General features: G+C 41.7%; 1 protein-coding gene across 3 annotated transcripts in view; it reads left to right on the top strand.

Moving 5' to 3' along the window:
* The window catches only part of lmo7a (LIM domain 7a), a 225703-nt gene that overhangs the window by 141876 nt on the left and 68287 nt on the right, over nucleotides 1-15540 (top strand). For all 3 annotated transcript variants that reach the window (XM_078545979.1, XM_078545978.1, XM_078545977.1), the window contains exons 6-7: nucleotides 5717-5747; nucleotides 14925-15038. In XM_078545979.1, coding sequence (XP_078402105.1) covers nucleotides 5717-5747; nucleotides 14925-15038 — 145 coding nt within the window. The remainder of the gene's footprint in view (nucleotides 1-5716; nucleotides 5748-14924; nucleotides 15039-15540) is intronic.

Genomic DNA, 15540 nt, shown 5'->3' with positions numbered 1-15540 from the left:
CTTCTAACAACTTGACGTGTGCAAGACCAACGCTGTCCCATGCAGCTTCCACAGAAAATCTCTGCACTTTAGCCCCTGGCTGCACACTTAGACTGAGCCAAACCTTCATTGGCTTCTAACCCATGTGTACAAGTACCAATAGCTTCCTCCCATGCTGGTTTCTAGCACATACCTTCTACTTTTTCAACTGTGACCTCATTTGTATCTTCCGTTCCCTTTTCTGGACTTTCAGCTGTCTCAGCCTCATATTTTAGAACCAGTCTTCTGCCTTGTTACCCTTCCTTAAAACCTCAGACCTTTTTGATCTTGCCATTGGCCAACACCCTTTTTGCTTCTTGGAATATCTCAATGAAGCATGTGTGATGTTTTATTAACTTAAAGGAGCTTTAAAAGTACTTGTGTATTTGAAATGTTGGCTTAATTCACTTCTAGATCAGGTAAATCACTTTGATCTTCTAAGTTGCATCACTCCTTTGTGGAAAAAGTGTTTTATTGCATGGCATAGAGTTTTGAATGATTAGATATACAAAGTGGTCAAATCTTTTGAACTGTTGTCTTTATGACCGATGTATTTTAATTATTTATATGTTAGTTAAGTATCATTAATTTGGCCTGAGTGCACTTGTGTACAAGGAATTAACAAATTATGTTCTTATACCTAAGGCATTTAAAAATGTGTTTGAAGCAGCAACAGTTCAGAAATTTGTTAATAGAAAGGTTCAACCCTTCCCTGTTTGAAGGAAATATTAAAAGAAATGAGCTTCTATCAAAGAATTGTCAGAAGATAAAACTGGGTTGAAAATAGAATAAAATGTTAATTGACGTTCATTGAAGTAGTTTTCTTTCATTCTGAAGCCTTTTCTGACAGAACAGTTCACTCATTATAGACTTGCCGATTTGTTTATGTGCACTGGAGTTTAAGTATTTGCAGTTCGTATTACAATTTAATGATTGAGAGAAATAGCTTTTGTCTGTAAACCTAACTTGTGTGACAATATCTGCCATATGCTCAAAGAATGTTGACAGTTGCATCTGGTTATATAAAGTTCAACAAACAGAACAAGGGAAGCAGTTACCTTCTGTAAAAACACATCGTAAAAGGAGCATATTCTGGCTTCAAAGTTGCGCACTTATGAATGGTTTTTATATTGATAAGAGAAGTCCAGTTTTCTACAAGTCCAAAATTTTGATGAATATCTACATTAAACAAGTGCATTCTCAAATGTTATGCAGAATGAATGCCCAAAATTGAAAACTTAAACAAAATCCGGAATATTCGTAATTTCTGAAAAATGTTGACTACAGATGAATGTCTAATGCATGCATTGATATCGCCTGGGAACCACAATCTAATATCTGAAATGTTTGCTCCTGCTACCAGTTAGACGCAGTGGTTCCCATTTCTATTTTAAGGTGAAAGACATTTCTAGCTTCCTGCCAGAGGGAGACCTTCCTTTGATCAGACATTTGGTACAGGTACACCAAGCGGTCTGCAATATACCTATCGATGAACTACGCGTTGGTACCTTAAAAGAAATTGCCTTTCATTTGTAGCAGCCAAACTGAGCACTGATGACAGTCTTGCCTGTCTTCCCACGTGGAACAACTAGTTTGGGCAGCCACAGTCCCATTCCTGACTTGCACAGGCTGACGGTCCAAAACTGCTCCCACTTTCCACCAATCGACAATTTAGGTCCAAGAGCACAGGGAAATGGAAAACGTCAATGGGAATGCTTTCTTCATGTCCAAAGGGAATTCTATCCTTCATCAAAATATGCTAAAGCCAATCTGTAGCCTTTAACATTGGCATTGATACCTGAAATGGAAACATGCAATCTCAATATACGAATGTTCCTCATCTTGTAAAATCACTAAAATGAAACTTCTTATTGCAAGTTGCATAGGAGCTGAAAAATTGGATAAGTTAAATTATGCTTTAATATCTTTAGGATAGTCAATAATTAACACTTAATTCTATGGGCAAGAATTTCCATTACAGCAGTTATTCTTGGGAATGGCACCCTTCAGAAGATCTAAAGTTGTATCTTATCAGTTGCAAATTTTTTTCTGTTATCTTTAAATTTTGTTTCCCTTCCTTTCCTGCCATGGTGATGCTGTGGTTATCGTCTCCAGATTTCAACTTGGCTTTTTTGGCCCTCTGATTAAAGTCTCTTTACTAAATTATCTCCCGGCACTCTGCCCACCTAAAATCAAAGTTATCTGCAGCTGCATCTCTCTCTCTGATCTCTCTCAAAATCCTTGCCCCTCCCTTACCCCAGCCTGCCCAACCTCTACTTTTGTTGGATTTCTTTCTTTCTCTTCCATTATTGCTTGTCCCAACGATCATGTTATACACTTTCCAATGGGGCCTCCTTCATTGCCCTCATGTTGTCACGACTGTTACCCTAGTTCCTTATTGTTGGTTTACTTTTCCTGGTTGGTATGTGCTGCTTAGTGGTCTCAACTGAAAGCACCAAGTCAGGTTCCATATGAATACTGAGCATACACAGCTTGACCATTTTAGTTGTCCACTGTTTAACTGATCAATTGCCTACCTGATAGCAGGTCAAAATCTCCTCCACCTCAATCCAGGAAAACTGAATTTTTTTTTTTTACTTACATCAAGTGCTGCTTCTGTTAACTCCATCAGTCTTTCTGACTGCCATTGTGGGCTAAGTCCAGTTGTGGGAATCTTTTGCATGTCGCTTGATCCAGAGCTAAATTTTCTCCCAACATCCCATTCTGCAAACATACTTTGCCTGCCTTCCACCATCAAAGAGCTGCCCACTGTCCACTCATCTCTTCTCCCAGAACTGCTGAGATTTCAATCCATTCCTTTAGCACTTTTTAAGACTTGATCTTTTTAAGACTGTGACCTCCAAGCTGGGTCTCTTTGTTTTCAGCCTCCATAAATTGTAAATTATTCAAAACGTCGCTTCTCGTACATTGACATTTTAAAAATTCTTTCACAGGCTGTGAGGGTTGCTGGCATGCCAGCATTTATTGCTCATCCCTAATTGCCCTTGAGAAGGTAGTTGTGGGCTGTCACTTTGAATTGCTGCAATCTAAAACCTTGATTTCCAAACTGCATTTCTGATCAAACTTCACTGCCCACTGTGTCACCAGGAATCCATTTCAAAGTTCTTATCTTTGCTGTCAAATGCCACCTTAGTTTTAACCACCCTACCTCAGCAATCTCTTCCAGTCCTATGCCCCACTCTGTACCATTTACTCCTCTATTCCTTGTTCACTCTTTTCGTTGTTTCATCATTGGTTCCAGCTCTTTCAGCCATTCTCACTTCCAAAATCCTCCTCCCTGCTTGCCATCAAAAATGTTCCCCTTAAGCTCTTCTGGCCTCACCCTCTCATTCCAGTCTACCTGCTCTCCCATTTCACACTGCCCATTGTCCTTCTCCACTCTCCTGTGATGGCTTCATCATGCAGAATAATCTATAAATGCAAGTTGTGCCTTGCCACAGGACGGGATTGCTTTAAAAATTGAGCTATTCAACAAGAATGATAAAACGCCCAAAAGGCATAATTCTACATGGTGAATACTGTTTGGCAAGATTCTTTTTGGGTGTGTTATTTGGATTGACAGTGGAGTGGAATTGGGTTGAGTTAACATAGCAAGTGTTCTGCATTAATTCATCACCGTCAGTCTCAGAACTTACCCTAGTCAGAAACACCTTTGTTTTTGAGGCATGTTTAAAATTTCTTCCCTTTGAGTCAATGCCCGGTTGGGTGGAAGGGCATTCAAGTGGGGTGCAGACTTCCAGTTAACGTTCTTGAACAGGCTGAGAAGATTGCAGTCTGCCCAGGGTGACTGTTTTCAGTTTTCTTTTGTCTCTTTATAAGGAATGTGGATATCCACCTAAGGTGCAATATTGGGCAGAACCTTCGGCTTGATGAGCGGGGATGGGGCCCGCTCGCTGAGGTGTAAAATGACGCGCGGTGATGTCGGGCATATATCCTGACGTCACCGCCCATCACTCAGATCTTCGGTTCGGCGGGTGTGCATCTGAGTTGGCTGCGCGCCCGCCAAACTATCAAACGCCTATTAAGGCCAGTTAGCTATTAACTAAAACAATAAACTGGACTTCCCATCCAACCTTAAGGTTGGCGGGGGGCAGGCGAAGAGCCCAGGCGGCCTTCGCATTTTTCATGGAACCTCATCCACAGGCAGGATGAGGCTTCATGAAGATTTTTAAAGGTTTGAAAAAAAATTTAATAAAATTTGTAGACATGTCCCAGCTCATGTGACAGTTTCACATGAGGGGACATGTCCTAAAATTTTTTTTCTTCCTTTTTATTAAAATTTTTAAAACTTACATTAGTCTCACCGAGGCAGCCCTGTGCCTCGGAGATTTCTGCGCTCTTTCATGCGCATGTGCGAAGGAGCGCACGCCCCAACTCAGGGAACCCCCCACCCCCCCCCGGCCCACACAGGGAGCGCTCAGGGCTTTCTGGGCGCATGTCACAGGCCCGCCTGTGTAAAATGGCGGCGCCGAGCTGATCGCGGGCGGTGATCGGCTGCGCGCATGCCCCACGCCTGCTCCCGCACGACCCTCCCCAATGGGGAGAAAATTCTCCCCATTGTAATTGTATGCTCTGCTCAGAGATGCAAAGAGAGAGTTTCACGCCAAGCTGCACAAGTTTTGGCAAGGAAGTATAGAATTGCATTAAAAGCAGCGCAAAGAAAATTCACTCGGCTGATTCCTGGGATGCAGGTGTTGTCTTGTGAGGAAAGGTTTGACAGGTTGGGCCTGTATCCTTTGGAATTCAGAAGAACGAGAGGTGACCTTATTGAAATATATAAGATCCTGAGGGGACTTGATAGGGGGGAAATGCTGAAAGGGCATTTCCCCTTTTGGGAGAGACTAGAACCAGGGGACATGGTTTAAAAATAAAGGGGCTTCCCATTTAAGATGGAGATGAGGAGACTTTTCTTTCTCTGAAGAATGTGAAATTCTCTTCCCCAGTGGAGACAGGGTCATTGGCAGGCTGAGTCGGATAGATTCTTGACTGGCAAAGGAGCCAAAGGGTATTGGGGGTAGACAGGAAAGCAGAGGCTAGAATCCGATTAGCCATCATCTTATAAAATGGCAGAGGCGGTTCAAGGGGCTGAATGGCCTATGCCGCCTCAATTTGTACGTGTTTGTAGATGAGTTTTTAGCCTATATTTTTTAATGAAGCCTAATTGTAATAAACGCTGGTGAGCGAGTGAATGGAACAGATTGAAGCAAAACACAGCAGCGCAATGTGTTGACTGGGCAAAAATTATGTTGGCTGCAAAATAAGAACCATCAGCCACCGAGATCAGCAATCTATTGGTTATTGGTGCACAATAGTTCCGAGCAAGTGACCTGGTTAAGCAACCGAGTGTCATAATGCACACCTTGATTTAACTTCAGAGATAATCCCATCATTTTACTCAAGGAAATGAGGCGTGCATCGAGGAGCAATTCACTGATTTTTGTTTTACATTTCCCTGCCAACATTTCTTTCTGGTAAATGATTGCTGTGCTACCCTGCAAGAGCTCACAGATTCAACTAACCTTTGTAACACCAGGGTAGAGAGCACAGTTGTATTGTTGCTCCTTTGCAGATGAGTGAATAGGTGATTTAAAAATTGGAATAGATTTTAAGCGAAATGCATTTTGAACTAGACTTGCTCAAGTAAATTATCCTGACTAGATTATTTTAACCTCTGCAGGCGTGAAGAAAACCAGAGGAGGCTAAAAAATGTAAGTGATTTTCTGTTTACTACTAGCTCCGGCATGCTTTCTGTCACAAATTGTATTGTACATTTATCTATTTTGAAAATACAAGATTTTTGTTCCTATTCTGATTTTCTTTTAAATTTACTTCAGCATCAGGTTGTCACTAGTCCTTATATGTGTTTAAGCTAAACCATGTTTGGAGTTCAGTGTCAGTCCAGGCCTGTGGCATGGACACGAGATATCACTTACTTGTCTGGCCACATTATTTGCTCCTGTGTTGATTTTGGAGCTACTTGTCTAATTGGAACAAACGACAGTGGAGGATGATTTCTCAATCTTCAATGGCCTGTCAATTCGAAAGCAGGAATGTATTCTGTTTCAAATAGATTGTGACAAAGCAAGTGTTGAATGGAAAGTGGTTCCTATAAGGGATAGATGTATCTTTACCTAATTTTGTCTAAATGGACTATCTTATTTGTAACTATTAACTTCTTTTAGAACTTGAAAATATTTGTATTGTGTCAAATATGAAAAGTTTACTGTTTTTTTTCAGATATAAAAATTCTGTAAATTTCAGTTCAATTAATTTGCTTTGTAATATTTGAATGTTGATTTATAATGAAAAACAGTAAAATCTGTCTGCAGAGATAGTTATATCTATTTTTATGTTATTGACTGAAACGTGTCAACTCCAAAATATGTCAGTTTTATTTTTGCTCTGTTGATCAGTTCATCTGCTAACACCCTCACTCATACCTTTGTTCCCTCCAAACATGATTATTCCTTGGCCTGCTGCAACGTTCCAGTAAAGCTCAGTGCAAACTGGAGGAATAGCACCTCATCTTTCGATTAGGCACTTTACAGCCTTCCGGACTTAACATTGAGTTCAACAACTTCAGATCATGAACTCTCTCCTCCAGCCCCACCCCCTTTCCGATCCCCTTTTTTCTAATAATTTTAAAAAATATATATTTTTCTTTTCCCAACTGTTTCTATTATTATTTTAAAATTTATTTCCATCCATTGTTTTATCTCCACCTTTTAGCCTATTTCAATCCCTTCCCCCCCGCCCACCCCCCCCACCCCACCCCCACTAGGGCTATCTGTCACTTGCTCATCCTGCTTTCTACCCTTAATGTCACCATTAGTACATCCTTTAGCTAATATCACCACCGTCAACACCCTTTTGTCCTTTTGTCTATGACATCTTTGGCAATCTCTCCTTTGCCTCCACCTATCACTGGCCCTCTATCCAGCTCTACCTGTCTCTCTCTCTCCTCTCTCTCCCCCCCCCCCCACAAACAGCTTATATTTCACCTCATTTATATTTCTTTTCAGTTCTGATGAAGAGTCATACGGATTCGAAACGTGAACTCTGTCTTCCTCTCCACAGATGCTGTCAGACCTGCTGAGTTTTTCCAGCTATTTTTGTTTTTGTTTCAGATTTTCAGCATCCGCAGTATTTTGATTTTATGATTATTCCAATGCTCGCCTCCCAACTTGCACCTTCTAAACTTGAGCACATCTACTGCTGCCCTGATCCTAACTCTCACCAGGCCCCATTGATCCATCTGCCTGTGCCCGCTGACCTACATTAGCTTCCAGTCCACCAAAGCCTTGATGAAATTCTCTTCCTTGTGTCCAAGCCTCGATGGCCTTGCCTCTCCTTATCTCAATGACTTCCTCCAGCCCTACATCCTTTCAGGATCCCTGCACTCTGCCAACTCAGGCCTATAATGAATTGTGGATTTTAATTGCTCCGCCATTGGTGACCGTGCCTTCCTGGGTCCGAAGTGCTGGAATTCCCTCCCCAAATGTCTGTCTCCCCCTACCCCTCTCTCCTCCTATAAGATATTCCTTAAAACCTACCTCCGTGACTAAGCTTTTGGCCATCTACCCTAATATAAGGCCTGGTGTCAAATTTTTTTGAAGCACCTTGGGACATATATTATGTTAAAGGCACTATATAAATTCAAGTTGTTGTAGCTTTGATAGCTGGGGGTGATATATAAAGGTTAGCTCCATTTTAGCAAGCGAATTTGATTTATCATATTCCTGACATTCATTTGCATTCATAAGAACAAATGAAATAGGAGCAGGAGTAGGCCATTTGGCCCCTCAAGCCTGCCCCGCCATTCAATAAGATCATGGCTGATCTGCCCCAGGCCTCAACTCCTCTTTCGTGCCAGCCCCTCATAACCCTCGACTCCCCAATATTTCAAAAATCTATCTACCTCCTCTTTAAATACTTTCAGTGACCTAGCCTCTGGGGTAGAGAACTCCAGACATTCACTGCCCTCTGAGAGAAGAAATTCCTTTGCATCTCAGTTTTAAATGAGTGCCCCCTTATTGTGTAACTATGTCCCCTAGTTCAAGATTCCTCCACTAGTGGATATCTTCTCCACATCTACCCTGTAAAGCCTCTTCAGAATCTTGTACGTTTCAATAAGATCACCCCTCATTCTTCTAAACTCTAATGAATAAAGGCCTAATCTGTTTAGTCGTTCTTGATAATTCAACCCCTTCATCCCAGAAATCAGCCTAATGTATCTCTTTTGAACTGCCTCCAATGCCAGTATATCTTTTCTTAAATAGGGGGACCAAAACTGTACACAGTACTCCAGGTGTGGCCTCACCGACACCCTGTACAGTTGTAACAAGACTTCCCTATTTTTAAACTCCAACTCCCTAGCAATACAAGCCAAAATTCCATTTGCCTTCTTAATTACTTGCTGCACCTGCATGCTAACTTTTTGTGTGTCATGCACAAGAACACCCAGATCCCTCTGTCTGCACTTTTTTTGGAGTCTCCCCCCATTTAAATAATAGTCTGCCTTTTGATTTTTCCTACCAAAATGCATGACCTCACACTTTCCTACATTAAACTCCATCTGCCAAGTTTTTGCCCATTCACTCAACTTGTCTATATCGCCTTGCAGATTCCTCTTATCCTCATCCCACCTATTTTTGTATCATCAGCAATGATACCAGATGGCAATATTTCCAAAGAATGTTTGGATCCCTTTTTTCTTTCATGAGATGTGGGTGTCGCTGGCAAGGCCAGCATTTGTTGCCCTTGAACTTGAGTGGCTTGCTCGGCCATTTCAGGGGGCATTTAAGAATAAACCACATTGCTGTGGGTCTGGAGTCACATCTAGGCAAGGCCAGGTAAAGATGTCAGATTTCATTCCCTTAAGGACACCAGTGAATCAGATGGGTTTTCGTACAATTGATGATAGTTTCATGGTCACCATTACCGAGACTAGCTTTATACTCCTGATTTATTAATTGAAATTAAGTTCCACCAGCTGCTTTGGTGGGATTTGAATCCATATCCCCAGAACATTAGCCTGAACCTCTGGATTATTAGTCCAGTGACATTACCACTACCCCAAGCAAATTGAGGTTCTCCTCTTCCACTCCCTCAAAACCAAAGCTACGATTGGGAAAAAATGCTATTTTTATTTTGCATGCTAACCTGCTAGAATTTTCTATATCATCTAAAAACAACCTCTGCTGGTCATCAGCATAACCTTTGTTGCATCGGGTGAAGAGTGTTAATTGGATGACACTTCTTGGTGTGCATATTTCTGAAGGGAACCTTTAGTGCTCTGACAACTCTTAAAAGATGATGTGTATTTACATGCTCATCAAGGATGTCAGTCCAAAGCCTAACTTCCGTAACATTGCCCCAGTGAAGTGCCTTTATTCTAGTTCAGAGATGCACTGTCCACTGCACAAGAGATTCGTTAACAAGGATACTTAAATGAGTTCTAATCTACAGTTCCAGTAAACTGCATGTAGCCTCCATTGAGATGGTAGTATAACATAGAATCTGATGTTCTTAATTATGCTGTCCTCACAGAACTAATTTATCATTCCCTTGGCTTCAAACTATAACTGAATCATTAAATTGTTAGAATAATTTGCAATGACCTAAAGTTAGTTTAGACAAATAAAAGCTTAGAGTTCCTTGACTAAATGCATCATGTGGTATGGCGGTGAGCCATTAGATCGGAGAGGTTTTGGTTTAATCCCAGGTCTCTCCTGCATTACCTAATATTAACTGGATGGGTGAATAGGGTCTGGAAGTTGTACTTTTGGTCATAATATCACAGACCTCCTGGCTTAAAAAAAATATTTGGCAAGAGGCTGTTTTGGAAGATTTCTAAGGAAACCCCCTAAATTCCACAAATCGTCAAAGGTAGCAAAACAGGTTGTGAAAGTGGTTTTTAAAAAAAAGGCTGATGGGATCCTGGACTTTATAAGTAGAGGCGTGGAGTACAAAAGCAAGGAAGTTATCATTAACCTTTTATAAAACTCTAATTTGACCACAATTCTAGTTCTGGGCACCACACTTTAGAAAGGATGTGAAGGCTTTAGATAGGGTGCAGAAAAAATTTACAAGAATGGTTCCAGAGATGAGGAACTTCGATTATGTGGATAGCTGGAAGAAGCTGTGGTTGTTCTCCAAAGAGAAGCAAAGATTAAGAGGAGATTTGATAGACTCATGAGGGGTCTAATCGGAGTAGGTAGAGGGAAAAGCTGTCCCATTGACGGAAGGGTTCAGAACCAAAGGACACCAAAAGAGTCAATGCCAGTTCAAGGAAAAACATTTTTTTAATGCAGTGAGTGGTTGGTTCTGGAATGCATTGCCTGTATGATGAGGGCAGATCAAATCACAGTTTTCAAAACTAAATTGCATAAGCGACTTATTATTTAAATGGAGAGAAACTTCAGAATGCCCAGAGGGATCTGGGTGTCCTCGTGCATGAATCGCTGAAAGCCAGCATGCAGGTATAGCAGGTAATAAGGAAGGCAAATGGAATTTTGGCATTTATTGCTAAAGGAGTAGAGTATAAAAATAGGGAAGTGTTGTTGCAACTGTACAAGGCATTGGTGACCCCACACCTGGAGTACTGTGCACAGTTTTGGTCCCCTTACTTGAGGAAGGATGTAGTTGCATTGGAGGCGGCTCAGAGAAGGTTCACTAGATTGATTCCAGAGATGCGGGGCTTGTCTTATGAGGAGAGATTGAGCAGTTTAGGCCTATACTTGCTAGAGTTTAGAAGGATGAGAGGAGATCGAATTGAGGTATATAAGATGCTAAAGGGGATAGACAAAGTAGACGTGGAGCGGATGTTTCCCCTTGTGGGGCATTCTAGAACGAGAGGCCATAGTTTTAGGCTAAGGGGCGGTAAATTTAAATCAGAGATGAGGAGGAATTACTTTTCTCAAAGGGTCGTGAATCTGTGGAATTCACTACCTCAGAGTGCAGTGGATGCCGGGACGCTGAATAAATTTAAGGAGGAGATAGGCAGATTTTTAATTAGTAACAGGTTGAAAGGTTATGGGGAGAGGGTGGGAAATTGGAGTTGAGGCTGAAATGAGATCAGCCATGATCGTATTGAATGGCGGGGCAGGCTGGAGGGGCTGAATTGCCAACTCCTGCTCCTAGTTCTTATTAAAGAGAAAATAAATTGCAGGGCTGTAGGGGAAAGCAGAGGAGTGGGACTACCTGATTTGCTCTTGCAGAAAGCCACCATGGACACAATGGAACAAATGACTGCCACCTCTTGTGCTGTAACTATTCTATAAAAGTTCAGTGGGCTCTGAAATAGCAGATGGATTTTTGATGTTGAAATGTGAACAGGAGAAGTGAAATATGGTTGCTTGTGATGACTAGATGTTCATACCAGAGTGAGAAGGGCTCCATTGTTGGTCAATTGATTCACTGTTATCAGTCAAATCAAGTACCAATCAGTGTGAAACTGCTGAAGGCTTATGAAATGATTGGATATGTTTTGAGGGCATTTGACTTTAAGACTTAAGCCAGTGCTTCCCAAACTTTTTTCCCAGACTTCATGTGACTGCAGGCCAAAATTTTTATGTAACCTTACAAAACGGCCTCTTTCCAAACAGTTACAGCCAGGAGGTCTACGCTGCTATGATTTTAAAAAAGACAAGTTCTGCACGTTACCTACCCATCCAGTTAATATTAAGTAAGGCAATAGAGATCTGGGATTAAACCAGAATCATTCAGATCTAATGGTTCTCCATTATGGTGAGTGAGAGTTATTGAGTGTGGGGGAGGATGGTTGGCTTCAACTGCTGAGCAGGGGGGTAGTGAGGTTGAGTGAGATGGGAAGTGTTTAAACAACACCTACCTATTTACAGCCTTTTTATTTGCAACAGGAACCAAGCCTCAAAGACCTTTCCATTAGACCATGCCCACCAGTAGAAAAAAACACGAGAATTTAAAGGGGCCTTTCAGCAGTTAGCACTCAGTCTGAGCTCCACGCCAGCCATCACTGCCTCGAGACCCACGACCCATTCCCCCCTCTCAATTTATAGCCATTCAGATAATAATCTGCCACTGTTTTCCAAGTGCTCAGCTATTAAATCTTGCATAATGGACTCTAGCATTTTCCCCACTACCACCGTCAGGCTGACTGGTCTATAATTGCCTGTTTTTTCTCTACCTCCCTTTTTAAGTAGTGGGGTTACATTAGCTACCCTTCAATCTGTAGCAATTATTCCGGAGTCTATAGAATCTCGGAAGATGACCACCAATGCATCCACTGTTTCTAGGGCCACTTCCTTAAGTACTCTGGGATGTAGATTGTCAGGCCCTGGAGATTTATCGGCCTTCAATCCCATCAATTTCCCCGACACCATTTCCCTACTAATACTGATTTTTTTCAGTTCCTCTCTCTCACTAAACCCTGTGTTCTCCAACATTTCTGGTATGTTATTTGTGTTCTCCTTTGTGAAGACAGGACCAAAGTATTTAGTTGGTCAGCCTTTCTTTGCTCCCCATTATAAATTCCCCTGTTTCTGACTGTAAGGAACCTACATTTGTCTTCACCAATCTTTTTCTCTTTACATACCTATAGAAACTTTTACAGTCAGTTTTTATGTTCCCTGCAAGCTTACCCTCGTACTCTATTTTCCCCTTTTTAATCAATCCCTTGGTCCTCCTTTGCTGAATTCTAAACTGCTCCCAATCCTCAGGTCTGTTGTTTTTTCTGGCCAATTTGTATGCCTCTTCCTTGGATCTAATACTATCTCTAATTTCCCTTGTAAGCCATGGTTTGGCCACCTTTCCTCTTTCACCTCTGCGCCAGACAGGAATAAACAATTGTTGCAGTTCACCCATGCGCTCTTTGAATGTTTGCCATTGCCTATCCACCGTCATCACTTTAATTAACGTTTCCCAATCCATCATGGCCAACTCGCGCCTCATACCATCATAGTTTCCTTTATTAAGATTCAGGGTCCGAGTCTCAGAATCAACTTCCTCACTCTCCATCTTGATGAAGAATTCTATCATATTATGGTCGCTCATCCCCAAGGGGCCTCGCACAACTAGATTACCAATTATTCCTTTCTCATTACACAATACCCAGTCTAGGATGGCCTGTTCTCCTAATTGGTTCCTCAACGTATTGGTCCAGAAAACCATCCCGTATATACTCCAGGAATTCCTCCTCTACGGTATTGTTACTAATTTGATTTGCCCAATCTATATGCAGATTAAAGTCACCCATAATTACAGATGTTCCTTTATTGCATGCGTCTCTAATTTCCTGTTTAATGCCAATCCAAAATCACCATTACAGTTTGGGGGTCTATATACAACCCCCACTAACGTTTTTTGCCGTTTAGTGTTTCTCAGCTCTACCCATACAGATTCGACATCATCGGAGCTAATTTCTTTCCTCACTATTGCGTTTAATTTCCTCTTTAACCAGCAATGCAACTCCACCGCCTTTCCGTTACTATTCTTCTTTAAAAAAGCAAAGAACCTGGATGAAACTGTGGGAAAGTAGAACATTGTGACGAAAAATAGCTTTTATTTCTAATGACAGTTTTTGCCCCAGAAAATGGTGTCTTCTCAACAGCAGTGAAAACAACTTGCATTTACGGAGTAGATTTCAGTGTAGAAATTGTCTGAGGTGCTTTGTTGAAGAGGGAGGGAAAAACATAAGATGAAGCAATGACCACTAAATTCTGGGAGGAGTTGGGTGAGGCTGAAAATGGTTTGAAAAGATGGGATTTAAGAAGGCTGTTGAAATCGGTGAGATAAGTGGGACACCAAGTAGGACTTTGGATGAGTTGACTCTAGAAGTGTTAAAGGCCTGGGTGAGGTTTGTCGAGATGGGCAGCTGAGCTGGGTGGACAGAAGCAAGTTGTAAATGAATGTTGTGATGATATAGGATGTGGGCTTAAAGCTTGACTCTGGGTGGAACAGGGCACTCATGTTTCACATGGACTGGCTTAGCTTGAGCAAGTGGTTAGGGGACGGGGTGGAATAAGTGGCAGAGGAGCAAAGTTTAAGGTCATGCAGATGGCGGTAACTTTATGTTTGCGACCTTGAGAAAAGTTAAAGGACGTTGGAGAGGATGGATAGAAGGAATTTTTTTTTGGCTAAGTTGAGTGATGGCAGCTTCTGAGGGGAAAGAAATCATCAGCTCTTCCCACTTAAACATTGGAGATGATGGTGGAAGGGGGTAAAGGAAAAAGATTTCAGTTGCTTAATGAAAGAAGCCTTGGGTTGACCTTGCACTTGGTGATCATCCAGAAACAATAGGGGGATTTGGCTGAGAACAGTGCATACAGTAATTTTAGACCTGGGCAAGCCACGTGTAGTGATGAATGAGCAGACTTGGTGTATGCAAGGTGCTCTCAATGTAGCCTCTGCCTTTGGAAGAGAGAAAATGGGGGACTATGGAGAGCAATGGCAGGGCTGGGAACAAAAAGGCAGAGGCGAGAGAATTGGTTTGGTAGAACTTTAGCAGCACAAGGTGACATAATGGCAGGGATTGAGAGGAGGGAGCGAGGAGGTTGGGTGAATTGGTGAGGTAGCTGTAGGAAAAGTATTGTTTTCCCCCCACCTCCCCATCCCAGATTATTGTGTGTTTGCATCTTCATAGGTTAACAAAGCGAGATGGAAATGATCCACACTGAAACAAATGAGGGTAGATTTTTGAAAAGCTCAGACTTGAGAAATAGTGTGCTTGTTGACCTGGCACCTATATCGCATGCAAATGAGTTTTGTTATAAAATAATCCATTTAGTGCATTAAATGGGAGTAAAGACTAGCAAGGGCTTATGATAAAAAAAGGTCATGCCCCATAAATTTGCTTGAACAATGCTTCTTATTCATACATCTTCTTGTGTCAAATGGCACACTTACAGGTTCTGATCACAATATACTGGCTTGGTAGAAGAGCACAGCATGAACCCCACTACAATGGACCTTACCTTAACCTGCAAGCATTTGAAGGGCTGCTAGGACAAACTCTGACCAAGGTGAGCGACAGTGTATCGGTCTTTAAATGTTGAGTCCAAGGCAAAGTTAAAACTTAAAAGCATAGTCAAATCTGGTGGGGCAGGCTGGACCAGACACTTGTGTGTTGCATGATGTGTAAAATAGTTTCGGAGTAGCAATCTGAGAAGGTGTCCATCCACAAACTCTCAGGTTTATGGAGAGGAAACATCTGTCAGCCTGGAGGTATGTTACCCTGATTCAATTTGCAGCCCATTTTAAGAGGAATTAGGAGGTAAAGAAAAACGGATGATGGGGTGAAGATCATATCCATCTTTAAAGATCTGTGTGAATTCAAGTGCCAGAAATGAGGTACAGAGTACTTGAGGGATCACGGGCAATAAACTTTCTCTTTAGTTTCAGGTTGTGCAGTTTCTAATTAACAAGCGCTATCAGTGTTTAAGATTACTATCTTCTTTCAAATTTGCTTGTCTGTTGGTATCTTCTTCAGGTATGAGGTACATCTCAATAATATTGATCTTGGTT

Source organism: Cetorhinus maximus, chromosome 7, assembly GCF_964194155.1.
Source record: "Cetorhinus maximus chromosome 7, sCetMax3.hap1.1, whole genome shotgun sequence".
In the NCBI taxonomy this organism is placed as follows: domain Eukaryota; kingdom Metazoa; phylum Chordata; class Chondrichthyes; order Lamniformes; family Cetorhinidae; genus Cetorhinus; species Cetorhinus maximus.
Note: the sequence above shows the minus strand (reverse complement) of the source record. Positions and strands in the feature narration are given on the sequence as shown.